The 18,045-nt window shown below is 43.7% G+C and overlaps 1 protein-coding gene across 1 annotated transcript in view; it reads right to left on the bottom strand.

The window, feature by feature from the left end:
- Positions 1-8,035: 8,035 nt before the first annotated feature.
- The window catches only part of ELP2 (elongator acetyltransferase complex subunit 2), a 35,866-nt gene continuing 25,856 nt past the window's right edge, over positions 8,036-18,045 (bottom strand). Inside the window, exons 16-22 of the mRNA XM_005867298.2 lie at positions 17,906-17,963; positions 16,751-16,823; positions 13,697-13,889; positions 12,168-12,289; positions 10,521-10,654; positions 9,872-9,985; positions 8,036-8,568 (exon numbers count right to left, since the gene is read on the bottom strand). Of these exons, the coding sequence (XP_005867360.1) occupies positions 8,412-8,568; positions 9,872-9,985; positions 10,521-10,654; positions 12,168-12,289; positions 13,697-13,889; positions 16,751-16,823; positions 17,906-17,963 (851 nt within the window). The 3' untranslated portion in view covers positions 8,036-8,411. The remainder of the gene's footprint in view (positions 8,569-9,871; positions 9,986-10,520; positions 10,655-12,167; positions 12,290-13,696; positions 13,890-16,750; positions 16,824-17,905; positions 17,964-18,045) is intronic.

Genomic DNA, 18,045 nt, shown 5'->3' on the forward strand with positions numbered 1-18,045 from the left:
GGACGGGACGGGCTGGCCTGCGTCGCGCTGACTCACGAAGTTTCACTTCTTTCCTGCCTTTTCCCACCTGGGGCCGGGGGAGAGAATGCCCGTTTCTGTTGTCGCTTAGAACAGCGTCCCCACGGAGCACGGAGCTGCCTGGACCCGGAGTGCTAAGTTCTCCTTGTCTGCGTCCCCCGGGGAGGTCGGCGAAAGGAGCAGCAGATTGCATTTTCTGCTCGGCATCCTCGAAACCCTCCCGGCGGACTCCCCCGGGTCCGAGCTCTCACAGCTCTGGGGACCGTCGCTCTCCGCGGCGGGATCCGGTGTGCGGGGCAGGGCGTTTTCAGGGACTTCCCCGGTGGCGCTCCCCGGAGGAGCGTGTGCTCGCCGTTCTGAGAATGCGGCTGAGCAAAGGCAGGCGGGGGTAAGATTGGAGATGCACGAGGTTGGTAAATCAAGTCCGAACCCGGTAGCCAGGAGGAGACCTGGACGAGAGCGCCTGTCCCTTTCCGCCCTCGCGCCTACGTCCGGGATGACCCGGAGCAGAGCGGCTGGTCCCGGGACACGATTACGGCAAGTGTGGAGGGCAGGCCAGAGCCCGGTTCGTGAAGTGTGGGGCCGGGCTCCGGGCGGGCCGAAATAGGGCGCAGGTGTGAAGTAGGGGGCCTATCGGGGAGTGGAGTGAAAGGGGACTAAGTCCTGAGGGCCCTGGTGAGGTGCACGGTGTGGAACCACGTGGGGGGAGTGGGGCAACGTGCTGGGGTCTTAAGGGGTTCAGATGTGGGCAGGGTCGGGGAACCGGATGTGGGGGTCCAGGAGTGGACCACTGACTCTGGAAACATTGTGGTGGGACAAGATGGGAAGGGTGCCCATGTCCAGAACAAACGGTGTGCGCTGCAGCCAGGCCCGCGGGGGCCAGCCTCTGCCTGGATAAAAGCGCAGAGATGCCCTGGCCGGTGCGGCTCAGGTGGTTGAGCGTCGTCCCCGGCAGAGAAGGGTCGCCGGCACCATTCCCAATCAAGGCATATACCCGGGTTGCGGGTTCCATCCCCGGTTGGGGTACGTGTGATGCCCATGCCACCCTTTTCTGATACCTCCTGGTGATACTTCCAGCAAGAACTTTGGGTTCTAATGCCATATTGGCCCCTATCCATTGCACTTCCTCCTGTAGTAAATGACTTCCGGCAACGATAACAAAAGCTGTTATGGAGCTGTCCCTGTGTACCAGGAACGGCACTCTTACCTGTACTAATGATTCAACAATTAAATAAGCAGGTATATGAGAAAGAATAACTTGCCCAATAGCACACAGAAGAAAATGCAGAGTAGGGGGGGCGGGGAGCTCCTCCCAGCAGCGTCACTGTGTGTGGTGGAGGAAGAAGGTGGGGCAGGTTTGGGGGCAGGGTTCGAAAGGCTTTAAACCAGGCTAAGGGCCTGGAATTTTATTCTGAAGATTTTTAAGCAAGATGATTTGGCAGAACTGTCTAATGCAGGGGTTCTCAACCTGTGGGTCACGACCCCTTTGGGGGTCGAACGACCCTTTCACAGGGGTTGCCTAAGACCATAGAAAACACATATATAATTACATATTGTTTTTGTGATTAATCACTGCTTTAATTATGTTCAATTTGTAACAATGAAATTGGGGGTCACCACAACATGAGGAACTGTATTAAAGGGTCGCCGCATTAGGAAGGTTGAGAACCACTGGTCTAATGGCAATGACCAGGGTGGATGGGGTGGGGAGAAGTGGGTGCAGGGAAACCAGCTACAACTTCTGGCAACTGTCCAGCCTTGAATCACTGAAGATGAAACAGGCTTTGTCAGGGGCCTTCACTTAGCATTCCCTGGGTAGCTGCTCCCGCTAGGAACACAGCAGGTGCTGGGAAGACAGCAGTCCACAAGGCAGCCTCTGGGCCTGAGGAGGACATGAAGGAGATGGGCAGGCAGTCAGATCACCCTTCCACGCTGCAGAGTGCTGGAGAAGGGCCTTCAGCAAAGGTGGGGCTGAAGCCGTGAAAGCCTCCCCACCGGGGACCCCAGAGGGTCCTGGAAGAGGAGGTGAGGGAGGGAGGGCAGCACTCATGTGCAAAGGCCTGGAGGTAGAAAAGGCTCAGAAAATCTCAGAAGCAGGAAGTTCAATGCAGCTGAAGCACAGACTGTGGTTGTGTGGGGATGAGGCGTGAGGATGAGCAGTCAGTCAGACTGCAATGCAGGAAGACACCAGGAGTCCTGCAGGTCAGCACTGTGTCTGACCCCCTGGCAGCACTGAGCAGGGGCATGGGTGTGGGAGGATACAGGAGGCACTGTCCTGCAGAGACTGGGCACAAATCCTGGTTAGGAGCAATGAGGGCCTGAACAGAGGCCCAGAGGGTGCAGAAGTGATGGAATTCAGAGACAAAAGGGGATGGAGGGAAGACTGGCTCAGGGTGACTGAGTGGATGCAGGGAGCGGGGGCTCAGGCATAGACAGACAATGTGAAACTCAGTCTAGAACAGCCGTGGGCAAACTACGGCCCGGATCCGGCCCGTTTGAAATGAATAAAACTAAAAAAAAAAAGACCGTACCCTTTTATGTAATGATGTTTACTTTGAATTTATATTAGTTCACACAAACACTCCATCCATGCTTTTGTTCCGGCCCTCCGGTCCAGTTTAAGAACCCATTGTGGCCCTCGAGTCAAAAAGTTTGCCCACCCCTGGTCTAGGATGTCTAAGTGCAGATTTGGGCCCAGAGCTCAGGAAGGGCACTGTCCAGGGCTGGAGACACAACTTATGGGAGAGGTCATCGCAGGAGCTGGGGAGTGTTCAGGGAGAGGGCAGAGCCCTGGGGATAGCAACTATTAAGGGGTCCTGGCCTCTAGCCACTGGTTGGTGAGAAAGTACGAGGTGGGAGGAGCCACAGGAAAGTGCCTTGGCAGCAACTAAGGCTGAAGTTGGGTGGTATGAGGTATTTCGGTGGGGAAGGAAGTCCATTATAATTGCCAAGTCTTGTGTGGTGAGTAATGGTAGAGATTTTCCCACTGGCTTACACCCCCAGGCCTCGTGACCATGGAGGTAGCTGGGGGCCGCAATTATGATGGATCAAGTTTCCTGCCAAGTAATTGGGATGGGGTGGGGTGGGGTGGGGGGTCAGAGGAGGCTGATTTGGCTTGGATAATGAAATTAATCTAGTACTTCCTGCTAGAGTGACATGCATACCTCCCTCTCAGTGAGAACCTGTTGACTGGGTATTGGGTACCTGAGGAATCTCAGCTGGGATCAGTGAGAGGAAGCAACAGAGCAGGCTTCTCCCCAAAGCCTGCAGAGTCCAAGCTCTGGTGCAATGACTGGAGAGCAGTGGAGAGAAAGATCAGCAGCCCAGGAAACTCCTCCCAAATGACTGGAGGCCTTTCCTGTGGATAGAAGCTAAAAGGGCAGCTCGGAACCCCGACATGGTTGGGAACAAGGCTCCATTATATCTAAGCCCATCATGTTCAAAACAACAAAACCCCACCCCTAGGAGGCAGACCACAGGAGAGGGGTGGACCCGGGGCAGGGATCTTCCTGAGGCTGTTTTTCTGGGGATTGGCGCCTCCCTGTGTTCTTCAGGGGAAGGCCACCCCACTTCCTGGTCCCTTTGGGGTTGACTCCTTCCTCCTTGCTCTTTGCCCTCTGGCTCTTTATGCCACCAAGATAGGGAAAGGATCTGACTATACCCTGTTTACTGACTGGTGGATTACACTGGACAATGCTTCCTCCGCCAGCCAGCCATCTATGTTGTCAAACTTACCCTTGAATTCGCCAAATATTTGACAAGGCACCGTGCTAGATGCTGTGGAGAACAAGAAAGCAAATCCGATGCCCAAGGGTTTAGGCTTTAGTGGGCTTGGATAGTGGGCTTTCGTGGGGTGCCTGCCCGATTTTGCTTTGGAAGAACACCCAATGTAGAGCTGCCATGTGGCCCTAATGGAACTCACCCTGCCTCTAGCTCCATAACAGTCATCTCATGACTCTTGCTACATCAGATGTGTGGTTTTCTCCTGCCCGCTATGATTAGTTCAGGATGCTCAGGTCAGAGTAAAGCGAGGGACTTTAATGTTTAAAGGTTTAGCCTCTTTGATATGAGCAAGGAAATCTGCCACTTCAGGGCTGCTTTTCATCCATGAAGGAGGGCAGCCTTAGAAGAAAGCTGACACATGGAGAAGACAGAGCTGAGAGAGCTAGAGAAAGGGAAACAGTGCCTTAGCCAAGCTATACCTGAACTTTGCCCTACCACTGGAATTTTTCAGTTATATGAGCCAATTATTCCCTACATCATTTTGAGACAAACTTTCTTACCATAAAAAGCATCTAATCGACACAGCTTAAGACATACATAAATAAAAGATAGAAATGACAATTGCCATAAAAGAAAATGAGAATAAAATACTATGGAATTCAGAGAAAGGAAAGAATACTTGAAAGGGGATTAATAAAAGCCCTATGAAGGCAACATGGGCTGAGCTTTATTGTAATAGTAAAGTTACCAGTTATTGATATCTTATATAGCCAGGCCATGGGCTAGTGTTTTTCATGCACAGGCTCATTTAATCCTCAAAACAATCCTACAAGGTAGTTATTTTTTACAAAATGACACTAACATTTGTACTTTCTTCCTGAATAAAGTACACCTTAATTCTCCGCTGAGCACATGACCACCTGCAATTAAGATTTCATTTCCCAGCTTCTTTTGAGATATGGCCACAAGACTGAATTTTGGCCACAGAGATTAAGCAGAACTGTGTGGACTTCCAAGAAGTTGTTACAGTCAGGGGCAAGCCTTTTCTTATGCCTTCCTCCTCTCTGCTGGCTAGAATACAAAGATCATGGCAGGAGGCCAAGCAGCCATTCCGGATTGTGAGTAAGCCACACACTGACACTGGCAGACAGCAAAGAAAAGAGCCTGAGTTCCCTGGTCACTGGAAATCTCCCTGCCCATCCTTGTCTGCCTATCTTGATTCTTTTTTTAAAAATATATTTTTATTGATTGCAGGAAAGGAGAGGGCGGGTGAGACAGAAACATCAATGATGAGAGAGAATCGTAGACTGGCTGCCTCCTGCACAACCCCTACTGGGCATGTTTCCTGACCCAGAATTTAACCATGACCTCGTGGTTCACAGGTCAACGCTCAACCACTGAGCCACATCAGCCAGGTTACCTTGATTCCCTTTGAGAGAGAAAACCACCATCATACACCAGAAAGAACATTCTACATTTCACTGGGCTTACCCTCAGTTATAGCCAGTGTGAGCCAGGATTCAAACACATTACTGATTCCTTAAATCCAGGTTCCAGCCCTCACACCGAGGTTGCCTTGAAAAAATACATAAATTTGTGCAAAAGTGGATAGAAGGCAGTGCATTCCTCTTAGACAACCCAGGATTTTCTATGATGGGTAGGATTTCTAATTTTAAAGAGAGGGATTCTGCCCTTTTATTTCACTTCTAAGTTTGCCGTCTCCCTCTAATTCCTACATCTTCCCTTTGGAATCAATAACTAACTTCCCTGAGGCTACTAGGAAGACAGTGATTTGGCCCCTTGCTGTCCAGGGTAAGCATGTACTTGGAACAGCCTAGTCACCTCTCCTGTGTCTAGGAAAGCTATATAGGTTAGGAGACCGCAACTGCTTAGGCTGGCGCTTGGCATCAACCTGAACTTTGTGCTGTGCACCAAGCCATGAAATGAGATAGCGGGACAACAGGGAAGGGCAGGCTGAAGATTCTGAAATAGTCCTCGGCTTCTGCAGAGCAAACTTTCAAGACTACCTTTTTGCTTTCACATTTCAAATGACTACCACAAGTTCAAAGGGTGCTCCTTCGGCAGACTACAGCCTGTGTGTGTAAAATTACAACACAGGCTGCCCCCGTGTGCAGCAAGTCCTCTGAATGCTTACTGAACTGATTACCCAGAGCAGTGGTCGCCAACTGGTGGTCCATGAGGTCCAAAAGGTTGGCAACCGCTGACACAGAGGATTACTGAAGAAGATGCTTCAGAACAACTTGGGAAAACTGTCTACAAGCTCAACTAACAAAACAATAACCAGCCATGGATTCAGTTCTCCAAGACTAGGCCTGCTCTCAGGGCAATTTCAGGGGTTGAATTCTATGCTGGAAAGGGCTCTGAAGGACTGAATCTGCTGTGGACTCCAGCATGCATGGGATCTGAACAACTCCCCGAGTGCCAGTGGGGTGAGAGGCTCAGCTCCTTCAGCTGATAAGCAGGGAAACAGCAGTTCAGGGAATCCTGCCTTCAGAGGGTGGGAAGCTCAGCTGCTCACTGCCTTGGTGCGTGCATGCAGACATGTGCGCGCGCACGTGTGCGCGCGCGCACACACACACACACACACACACACACACACACACACGAAACAAGTAAATACAGACCCAATTGTCTAGAACTGCAAATATGGGTACCCACTGAGCACTTGAAATGTGGCTAGTCAGAACTGAGATGGGCCCTAAGTGTAAGATTCACTTTATATTGTACAAAATATAATCAATAATCTTTTATATTGATATGTTGAAATGATACTATTTTGGATACACTGGGTTAAATGTCATTAAAATAAATTTTACCTGCCCTAGCTGGTTTGGCTCAGTGGACAGAGTGTCGACCAGAGGTCTTGAATGGTCGCAGGTTCAATTCCAGTCAAGGGCATGTACCTTAGTTGCAGGCTAGATCCCTGGCCCCGGTCGGAGTGTGTACAGGAGGCAACCAATAGATGTCTCTCTCTCACATCGATGTTTCTCTGATGTTTTTATCTCTGTGTCTCTCTCCCTCCCTTCCACTCTCTCTCAAAATCAATGGAAAAATATTTTAATACTAGAGGCCCGGTGCACACATTCATGAGGTCCCTCATGAATACTAGAGGTCCCTCAGCCTGGCCTGCACCTTTTCGCAATCTGGGAACCCTAAGGGGATGTCGGATAGCCTGCAAAGATGGGACCAAAATCTGCAGTCCGACATCCCCCAAGGGATGTAGTAGTGTGCAAAGTGGCAGGCGGCTGGGGAGGAGCCTGTGCTGCTCCACACATCCCAGCCCCGTTGCGCCTGCCGCTGCTGTTCAGTAAGCTCACTGAGCGGCACTCCCACTGTGGGAGCGCACTGACCACCAGAGGGTAGCTCCTGCAATGATCATCTGCCCCCTGGTGGTCAGTGTGCATCACAGCAACTGGTTGACTGGTCGTTTGGTCGCTTTGGCTTTTATATAGATTAAAAATTAAAATATATTAATATTCCCTTCAAAATATCCAATGGAATAAAATATCCTTGATTCCATGTTCCAAGAGGATCAGGGCAAACCTCCACTCTCGCCTGAGTCTTCCTACTACCTCTCATACTCCCTCTTTTTTTTAAACCCTCATCCAAGGATATTTTTTCCATTGATTTTTAGACAGAGTGGAAAGGAGGGGAGGAAGAAGGAAGGGGGTGGGGGGAGAGAAACAACTACATGAAATAGACACATTGACTGGTCACCTCCTGCCCCGCATGCGCCCCTACCAGGGCTGAGGAACCTGCAACCAAGGTATGTGCCCTTGACCGGGAATCAAACCCAAGACCCTTTGTGCACAGGCCAAGGCTTTAACCACTGAGTCACACTGCCAGGGATCATACCCCCTCTTAACATCTCTCACCCCAACTTCCAATTCCTATGCCCACCTCCCAAACCTCAGCTGGCACCCAACATTCTGTTTCTCTCACCTTCTTCCCTTTGCTCCCACTACTCACTCTTCCTGGGGACGTCCTTTACTCTCATGACTCATTTGTGATTTCACATAAAATCAAATTATTCAGAACTTAACTTTTAAGCTCCTTCATCTATCAGATTAAATGTTCAGATATTCTGCTTTAAGTCAAAGCCTAAAAGAAGAACCCATCTTTTTAAAGAATGAAAGAAATGGCTGGCAACACTTCAAACTCCCAATGGCCTGCCAAATTCCTAGAATGGTTGGTGTGTACTGGGAAAAAGGGGTCAAGACCACACTTTGTGTGGTCTATTTACAAAAATTGTTTTTAAAAAAATTGAGTAATCTAGCTTTAATCTCTTTTTTATTTTCTATGTCCTCCCTCTGAAGAAGATAATTAATGATATGTCCCAAAGAGGGGCATATGAAAAGAGAAAGGCAAGTTCGGTCATGAAGAAAGAACAGAGTTCTTATCTGAAACATATGGATGCAGGTCTGAATCCCGGAAGGTATGGGCAAGGTCCTGAGGGTGTCTGTATATATAACAATTTTGAATAGAGTCTGAAGCTTTCATCAGATTTCAAAAGGTCTGTGATACAAATTAATATACTCCTATAGGACTTACAAACGAAACTCAATGAAATTATGAAGACAGATTATCCATTTACATGATTTAAAAATGTTAAGACACTAATGATTATATGCTTGTAGTTATTAAGTCCATTACAGTGCACCTCTGTTTACTTTGTATATCTTCACAGTATGATCTTCACCACAACTTGCAAAATGTAACCACTCAGGGCCTTCTGCTTCCTTCTCCTCAGTTTTTCCATTACAATTCTTCCAGCATAATTTTTTGATAGCAAGTGTATGGCTTTGGCTAAAACAAAGAGAAAGCATTAAATGAATGTATTCTATGACTAAAAAATATTTTACTGGGTGCTTACCTACATGTAATTTAACTAGTATACTCCTACTATTAATATTAACATAAATGAAATCAAAACCTGAAAATCACAATGTACAGGTTTTAAAATACCATCACTAATTTTTTAGTCATTTTATTCTAACCTTGAAAACATCTCTTACTTAATGACTGATCAAGGATACCACCAAAAGGGCAAGAAATAGATAATGACTTTCCGTCAAATTTTGTTTTAATGATCAGTGAAATTCATGACATGGCTATTAAGATCAGCCTTTCAGATAACTTTACTGAATGTGTTTAAGAATTCCAGCTTTGCAACATATTCTAGATTATTTTATTCTTCTGACACCCCTATGACATGGATGGACTCTTACTAACATATCTACTGCTGGGTAAGGAAGGACAGTAAATGATTTAATAAACTGCCCAGTGAAAGAACCTTGGTCTTTAATGTGATCTTCAAGTGCATGACCTTGAGCAAGATGCTCATATTAATGCCCATCCCCACTCCCAAGGCAGACAGACCTACAATGCTCTCAAACATAGATTATTAATAAATCTCTATGAAAATATAATATTCTGTAAATTGAACCTGCAAATTAGGCATCCAAACCAAGAAGGAATAAAGTAAAAGACTTATATTTTAAGGCAGTAAACGTGAAAATGACAGAGCACACAAATTAGACTTTCAAATACCAAGAGTCCTTGTCACCTGATGCACTCTCAGGTTCAAAGGTAGGACTACAGGTTAATCTTGAAGTCTGAGACATTTAAAATCAGCACACCAGAAGCTATGCCACCATATGACTGAGCCTTTGCGAGTGGCCCCTCTGGGAGGTCACACACATCTCCACAGTGCTGCTGTGCCTCAATGCTTCCTGAAATCCTTCTAAAGGAACTGCTTCCAGTTTCATATCGTACAGGCTATGACTTGAGTACAATCAGTGACAGCTCATCTTTGCGTGAGGATGGATTTAATTACTGAAAACAGTTAAGTCATTTGGAGATGAGCTTTAAATGTGTAATCTGTAAAGATAATATGCAAACAAGTAATTTGGTTAAGTGAATTCTTAAAAATAGAGTTAACAAATATCAATTTCAGGAGATATACCACACAACACAGGGTTACCACTTAGTGGCAAGCACTACAAATACAGATCTGTGTCCTTCTCCATGCAAACATGGCGTAAAATGTGCCACTAAAGATTTAATGATTTCTATCTAGTCTGATGGAAGCAAAAAACAAAGAAAATACCTCTGGCTTGTTTCCACACAGGGGGCCCAGTCATTTACTTCTGGAACTTGGTTAGTCTTTTTCCAGGTGTATAAACAAATCCTTCCACACTCTAACCCTACTGCAACCACGTATCTGTTTTTGAGGGAGGGAAGGAAGGCAGTTATTAATTTAGCAAGAATTTCTGTTATCTCCAGCATCCCTCCTCAGTGTAGCTCCTCAGTGTTCCCAACCACCCCACATCTACAAAGGTCTGTTTAAAACCACCAGCCCAGAAGATGGGGCCCTGCTGTACTGTGCCCTCAAGGGGTCTCCTCTCCACCGAGGGTGCCCACAGTTTTACCTCTGTCCTCCACTGGCAAAACCCAAGAACCAACGTTTCCCTGGCCAGCCGCAGGGGCCCCCATTCTGCTGAAGACACTTATTACACAGAAAGTACCACAGTCCTGAATTTGGTGAAATAAGAACCTTTGAGCCACACTCCCAACTTCCCTTTCACCACTTTGAATATCAGCAAGTTCTACCAATTTAAAAATTCTTATGAGAAACAAACATTATGAAAAAAATATCAGCTCAGAAGCTAAGAGCCCATGAGTGTAGGAGGGCTACATACTGAAACCAAGTGATCTTCTTAAAGAAAACATACAAGGAAGCCCCGGCGGAGACTAACCTTTGGGACAGGTTAAGCACCGGGCAGACGCTGACGGCGGTCACAGACCCACCCACGTCCAGGACAGAGGAGCAGGGGCCAATGCTGTGCTCGATGGCGTCATCGCTGGAGTCGCACTCACCCCAGACAACCACCTAACACAAACAGATCAGACTTTGTAAAGCTTTCTCTTTGCAAGGTTTCTAGCAATACATCAGAGAGTTTCAATGACATTGATATGCAAAATAGCTGCTCTGGCAGTCAAAAAAATTCAGCATTTACATGTGTGTTCCAGGACTGAGGAGCACTTTAAGCACCACAGAGAAGCCACAGCGTAGCAGACACAAGTTGCTGAGACCTCAGTTACCTACATGTGCCACCCAAAGATGGACTGTCCCTGCAAGGGGATGGTCTGGCATGCTCTTCACACTCAGGAGTTCTGATCCAGTAAGATTCAACTGATCATGTCCTCACTGAGGGGCTCAGGCACCTGCCCAAGAAGTTACCACAAAATGTATAGAGACCGATCAAGTCCCTGGCTCTTCCTCTACATCACGCACCTCTCAGGGCATCAGCTGTGGGGTAACCTTGAAGATAACCTACATAACACGTAAGGTTTCCCTGGAAGCTTACACCTAAGGGGGTGTGATTTGTCAAAAAGAAGTGGGAGAGGGAAGTGAAGCAGATAATTAAGTGCAAAATGCAGGACCAAAGCAAGATTACAAGTAGAAGGCTCTGCCCAAGCAAGTGGAAGAGCATTTCTGAGCATGTGCAGTGGATGATGCCTTGTCTGTTTCAGCCCTGGCGTATCCCTGAGAGCCACAGCTTGGCCATCTGCTACTGAGCGTGACTGCAGAAGGCAGGACAACCCTGCTTCCTGGGCAGCTAGCAGAGCACAGGAAATAAATGCCAGGGAAGAATTAAATAGGAGTGAACAGAAGTGAAGGTCTGAGGGAAAGCGTTTCAGGGGTTGACATGTCAGCATCTCACTGCCCACGCTGGCCCTGAACTTCAGTAATTTGTACCATGACTAGGACTGGCGAGGGCAGGGAGAGGAAACACTCCCTGGTCTGCAAGCACCGCAGGAAAAGGAATTCAAGAGTACGAAACAGAGGAAAGACCAGGAGCCAGGTGAACGTGCCCCAGAGAACAAGGGCGAGGGTCCTGGTCAAGAACCCATTGCTAGCTAGCTTACTTTGGTTTCTAGAAATGTTGGAACACACACACACACACACACACACACACACACACACCCCACTCTCACCACTGAATGAAAAGGTAATAGTCATTTGTTATAGAAAACATTTCATTCATAAAAACATGAAAAAGAAAAGTAGAAACTTTTTCCCCATATGCCCCTTGCCCTGCTCCTGCTCTCCTACTTTCTTAGTCTTGATCCACTTCATTTATTACTTTTCTCCCACTGGGGCCACCTGATGCAGGCTGTGTCAGAAAGGTCTTCTCATATTTGAGATTTCAGAGAAATGTACTATATAGCATTTAACAAGAAAATACTTTTTTATATATGTATATGAAAAACGCACAGGGAATATATAAATCGGTTTTTAAAAGTTGTATCAGAAAGTCAGGATTATGTAGTTTCTATCCAAACATACCTGTAACAATATTAATTTACATTTGAAAACTATTAAGTTAAAAAAAAATTACCTTTTTGTCTCGGCTTCCAGTGAAGAAAAACTTGCTATCAGGACTCCAATCACAAGACCAAATAATTCTACTGTGCACAGCAGTGACTTTGTTGGTGAAGGCAAAGAGACTGAAAATTGGGTCTGAAAGAAACACACATGCACTACTCACAAAGCAGAGAATGCTGGTATTTTGCCTGTTAAAAAGCTATGTTTAAGTGCCATGTACATCATGCAATTTAGTATTCAATTTTCAAATGCTGACTTTTGCAATAGACCACGGCTAGGCAGCTGACCCCTCGCCAGAAGGCTATGGGAATACTGTTATTTTTCTAGTAGGGAATGAGTTATATTGACTAGTTGCTCTCTAGTGACTGATGACAAATGTCTCCCAGGCACTTAGCTAAAGGTCCAGTTTATGCCTATGGAAGAAGCCTGAAGCAATTCAACCTTATTCAGGAAGTAGCCAGATTTGCATATTAAGCTATGGAAAAAAGATTAATGCACCCTTAAGTGATTATTTAAAAACCCAAACTTAAATATTTTCCCTTGTAGGATTTAAATGTAAGCTAATGTCTAGACCTTATATGGACTAAACCTAAAACATATAACTGCTTATGAGGAGGAAAGAAGGTATCTATTAATCCATAATCCATAAAGATACAGAAAATTAATGGATATGTTACTGGTATCACTTTAACTTTTTAAAAAGTAAAGGTTGCAGGTTAGAAGTCACTAGTTATTTGCAGGAGCAACCAGTCTTTTCTCACACATACTGCTGGGTCTGTGTCACAGTCCCTGTTAGTCTCTAAAAGACAAGAAACTAAGGGGCTAGAACAATCACAAGATCAAACTGCATGCAGACTGCGTCAATGGAAAAATTTAAAGTAGGAGTAAACAACAGACATTTAAACACTCTCAAGATTTTACCCAAAGAAACTGGGGAAAGAGGAATGGCCACTGCTGAAAGCACACAAGCTTTTATTTCTTTTCTTTTTTTTCAATTTATGTCAGGCTCAGTAGAGAATGCAGGTAGGTGTGTTAACATCTTGCCCAGGGGGCCATGTTATCCACAGATGGAAGCCTAAAACACCCTTCCCAGTGATCAGTGACAGGAGTGGGTAAGAAAGGGTAAAGATAATGGTCCTTCTAAGTTTCATATTTAACTGTATCTTCATTATTCCTATCCCATAAATCCCTAGCTTGGACTATGCCATCCATTTGGTTTTATGGTGGCATTCTATAACCATCTGCAAAATCTAAATTTTCTCCATACATATTTTTTGTTTCCTTCACTAAGATGTCTGAACACATGCCATCCTGACTACAAAATCACAAAGAAGTCAACCCAAAGGCCACCTGCATTTAACTTTTTCAAGGAAGGTCGAGTCTGCTTCAGTTATTACAGAATTTTGAAAGACTGCACAACAGTGAGACTCTGCCTTTCACCTGTTATTATTTTTTCTTTTCTTCGCCCAACAGCTGCTCAAGGTGGACAAAATGGATAGAACTGTCTTCCTACTCATCTTCCCAATCAGAAACTGTTTTTACCTAACTCAGGTGAGATTGTGTCCTGCCTTCGCCATAGTGACCAGGTCCGATCTCTGGAAACAGCTAGTAAGAACTTGTCATTAGGTGAGAAGGCCATCTGTGTGACAGTCAGGCTGTGGAAAATCAGATTCTGCACCTGTTTCCAAGATGAGGTGTTCCAAAGAATGATGGCTGCATGCTCTTTCTTAGCTGCCTGTAGGACAGAGATGAAACGTAGTTTAAAGACATTCACTTCTAGTCAACATGAAGTAACAGGGATCAGATTTACTCTATTGTGTGAAAAATTAAAAATCCAGACAAAGTAAATGAAAATGATGGCACTCCAAAACCCAGCTATCTGGAAACAAGAAACACTCATCCCTGAGAGACAAAATGAATCAGAGTGTGTGTGTGTGTGGGGGGGGGGGGGGGGGGGGGATCACTGAACTCTATGACAACTTCAAGCAGTTAAACAGAGGTTTAACTAGAATCCCCAAAAAGGGTGAGAAGAAAAGATACTTAAAACAATAAACCTACAGATCCAAGAAGTTCAAGAAAACCCAAGCACAAGAAACATGAAGAAAACTATACCAACAATAATTAAACTGTTTAAAGCCAGCAATAAATATGAAATTGCAGTTGGGGGGAGAAGGGGGAGAGCCACTACTGAGGAACAAAGACAAATTATAGTGGACTTGTGAAAAACAATGCAAGTCAGAAGAAAATGGAGCATCATTTTAATATACAAAAGAAAAACCAACAATTCTTTAGCCACCATAAATAACATTAAAAAATGAAGAAATCTACTTTTTTCAAACAAAACCTGAAAAAATAAAATTCATGACTAGCAGAATTGCATTACAAAGAATGTTAAAGAATATCATTTAGGCATAAGGCAAATGATATCCGATGGGAATTTTTTTATTATTTAAATCTCTATAAAAGATAACTGGTCAAAACAAAAATAACATTATGTTATGGAATTTCTGTGAATAAGTAAAATGTACAATGACAATACCACAAAGTAGGGGAAAACAAAAGTATACTTCTGTAAAGTTCTTAAGTAGTACATAAAACAATGCAATATTACTTCAAGGTAATGTGGTAAGTTAAAGACGTATACTGTAAAATGTAAAACCAATACAATAACAAAACAAAAAGTTTTATCTACTAACCAAACAGAAGAAATAAAGTAAAATCATAAAAAGTATCAATTAATCCAATGTAACTAAAATGGAACAAGAAATAGATGGATCAAGTAGAAAACAAATAGTAAGATGACAGATTTAAGTCCAACCATATAAATTATGACATTAAATGTAAATGGTCTAATAAAATCCCTATTAAAATAAGATTATCAAGATGAGTAAAAAAAGCAAGACCCAACTATATGCTGCCCCCAAAAAACCCACTTGAAATAAAAGAAAATAGGTAGCTTAAAAGTAAAATGATAGAAAAGATATATAATTCAAACACAATTCAAAAGAAAGCTAGATTGACAATATGAATAGCAAAGTAGATTTCAGAGCATAATATATAACCAGAAATTAAAGAGAGCCAATTAATCAAAAAAATCTAACAATCAAAATGTTTTTACGACAGTTTCAAAATACATAAAGTAAAAATTGACTGAATTGCAAGGATTAAAAGACAAGTGCACAATTATAGTCAGAGATCTCAAAATGCCATTCTCGATAAAACGGAAAGGATACTTGAACAATACTATCAACCAATCTGACCTAGTTCATATTTTCAGAACACTCTACCTAACAGAAATAGAATCCATTCTTTCCAAAATGAAAACGGAAACTTACCAAGATTAAAGTTTAAGAATCAAATTATATTTGTTCTCTGACCACAGTGAAATGAAATTAGAAATCATCAACAGAAAGATAACTGGGAAAAGCTCAGCATATGGAAACTAAATACTACATTTCAAAATAAACTATAGGTCAAAGATGAAATCAAAGGAATATTAGAAAGTATTTTTAATTGAATGAAAATGAAAACACAACACATTAAAATTTGCGGAATGCCTCAAAAACAATGCTTAGAGGGAAATTTATAGCACTAAACGTGTGTTAAAAAACACAACCCAATATGGAAAAAATTGGTAAGTTAGACTTCACCAAATCATACAACTTCTGCTCTGTGAAAAACACTCTTAGGAAAATGAAAAGACACTGGGACTAATTATCTACGATTGACAGTGCACAAAGCTAAAGACAAATTAGCTGCTCAGTAGCAGCACAACTATCCCTGCTACTAAGCCCCATTCTTCCCACAGGCCCCTGTAGCAGAAGTACTGCTGGTACCACCTTCACAGAGGGGACAAGCAAGGGGGTGGAGCAGGAGGGCACAGCAATCTCTTACGATGCCTCTCAATACCAACCAGTGGCAAGAAGCCACAGCAAAGGCAGGGACAGTGGGCCGTCCAGATGGGCAGCTCTCATCATCATGCTTAAAACAAGTAAATACATTTTAGAAAAGTTAGAGGAATGTGTGGGTGTGAGACCCTTCAGACAATCCTCCATAAACATTATTTCATACCACAGCACATGGATAGATTATGAACAGTGAGTTCAAGATCGGTCAGTCTCCCAGGCAAATATCTGGAGTGCACTATTCTGCAGCTACAAGCGGGTGCTAGCTGAGCAGGCCACCACCCAGCCTCACCGGGACTTGGGCGGAGGAGCTCCACTCACTTAGGTCCCTTCTAAGAGTGTCCTCGAGAAACCATCAGATGGAGTGCCCTCCCTCTAGTTTCACCTTCTCATTCCCGTGTCTCTGGGATTCAAATTATTTTTAATGTATCATATTTTTAGGTCTCATATTAAGATATAAATTTTTAGTAGGGACATAAATCAGTTCAAATCAAGTATTTAGGAATAAAAATGGGCAGTTGAAACAGACTTGCAAGCTTTTGATGAAACAGAAAGAAAAAGAGACTAAGAGAGCAAGATTTAGAAAGAGCAGGCACCAGGGGCCATTCACACAGTGTTCTGACTAAAATACTACCAATCTAACGACTCAAATACCTGTGACCAAGTAGAGTAAAAAAGTAAAATCCCCTACCTTACAAGCTGAGGCAAGCAGAGTCTTTGAATTATTACAAGCAACACAAAACAACTCGTAACCATGTCCATATCTAAAATTTAAAATGAGAAAATACATGACCCCTGTATTAGTAAATATCCTCATGCTAAAAGTTTTAAAATGTGAAAAGAATAACATCAACCTCTCTAGCTAACATACAGTTCTTTTAAGGAACATTAAATTTCTGCCCAGGCAAACATTTGGGGGGAAAACAGAGACTGTAGAAAAATGCCAATGTCCTAGAAGTAATATAACTTATTCAAACAATAAGATTAAAATACAAGGTTTGGATGGCCAGAGTTGGCCCAATTGGTTGAGCATCATCCCATACACTGAAAGGCTGTAGGTTTGATTCCCAGTCAGCGCACATACTTAGGTTGTAGGTTCGATCCCAATAGATTGTATAGAAGGCGACCATCAATGATTTCGCTCACACTGATGTTTCTATCTCTCTCTAAGCATGTCTGCGGGTGAGGACTTAAAAAAAAAAAAAAGAAAAAAGAAAGCCCTAGCTTGTTTGGCTCAATGGATAGAGTGTCAGCCCTCGGACTGAAGGGTCCCGGGTTTGATTCCGATAAAGGAAAAGTACCTAGGTTGCAGGCTTGATCTCCAGCCCTGGTTGGGGCATGAGCGGGAGGCAACCAATAGATGTGTCTCTCTCACATCAACGTTTCTCTCTCGGTGTCTCTCCCCCTCCCTTCCACTCTCTCTAAAAATCAATGGAAAAATATCCTCAGGTGAGGATTAAGAAAAATAAAAAAACACAAGTTTTCACCACCAGCCAGCCAGTACAATAAATAATAAACCATGGAAAGGTTTTGATGGGGAACCAACAAAAGAAAAAAAGACAAACAGAATAACAAATCTAAAAGTTTTTTTTTAAATGGAAGATACATAAATATATGTTATTAAAAATTAAGACCAATAAACAAACCTAGTAAATAAAGACATAGTAATATAAAAATCTATGTGAAGTTTGAGTCTCACCTATTATGAAAGCCACTAAAAAATCTTTAGAGCTGGGGGGAGGGAAATGTAGGTAAGAGGAAAACAAAGGAGAAAAATCAAGTTGGGGTTGGGTGGGAATCACAAGTTATGACAGAATCAGACCAAATTGCTAACAGTTTAACTCACAGTTTTTGAACTTCAGGCCACAATGTATTCTGCAAAAGTTGATCCTCAGTGGGAGGTTCTACAATAAATTTATAGCACTGCAATCATTTTTTCTATTTCCATGCAAATAAAAAAGCAAATGCTAGAGCACTTATTTAGGT

Source organism: Myotis brandtii, unplaced genomic scaffold, assembly GCF_000412655.1.
Source record: "Myotis brandtii unplaced genomic scaffold, ASM41265v1 scaffold248, whole genome shotgun sequence".
Taxonomy (NCBI): Eukaryota; Metazoa; Chordata; class Mammalia; order Chiroptera; family Vespertilionidae; genus Myotis; species Myotis brandtii.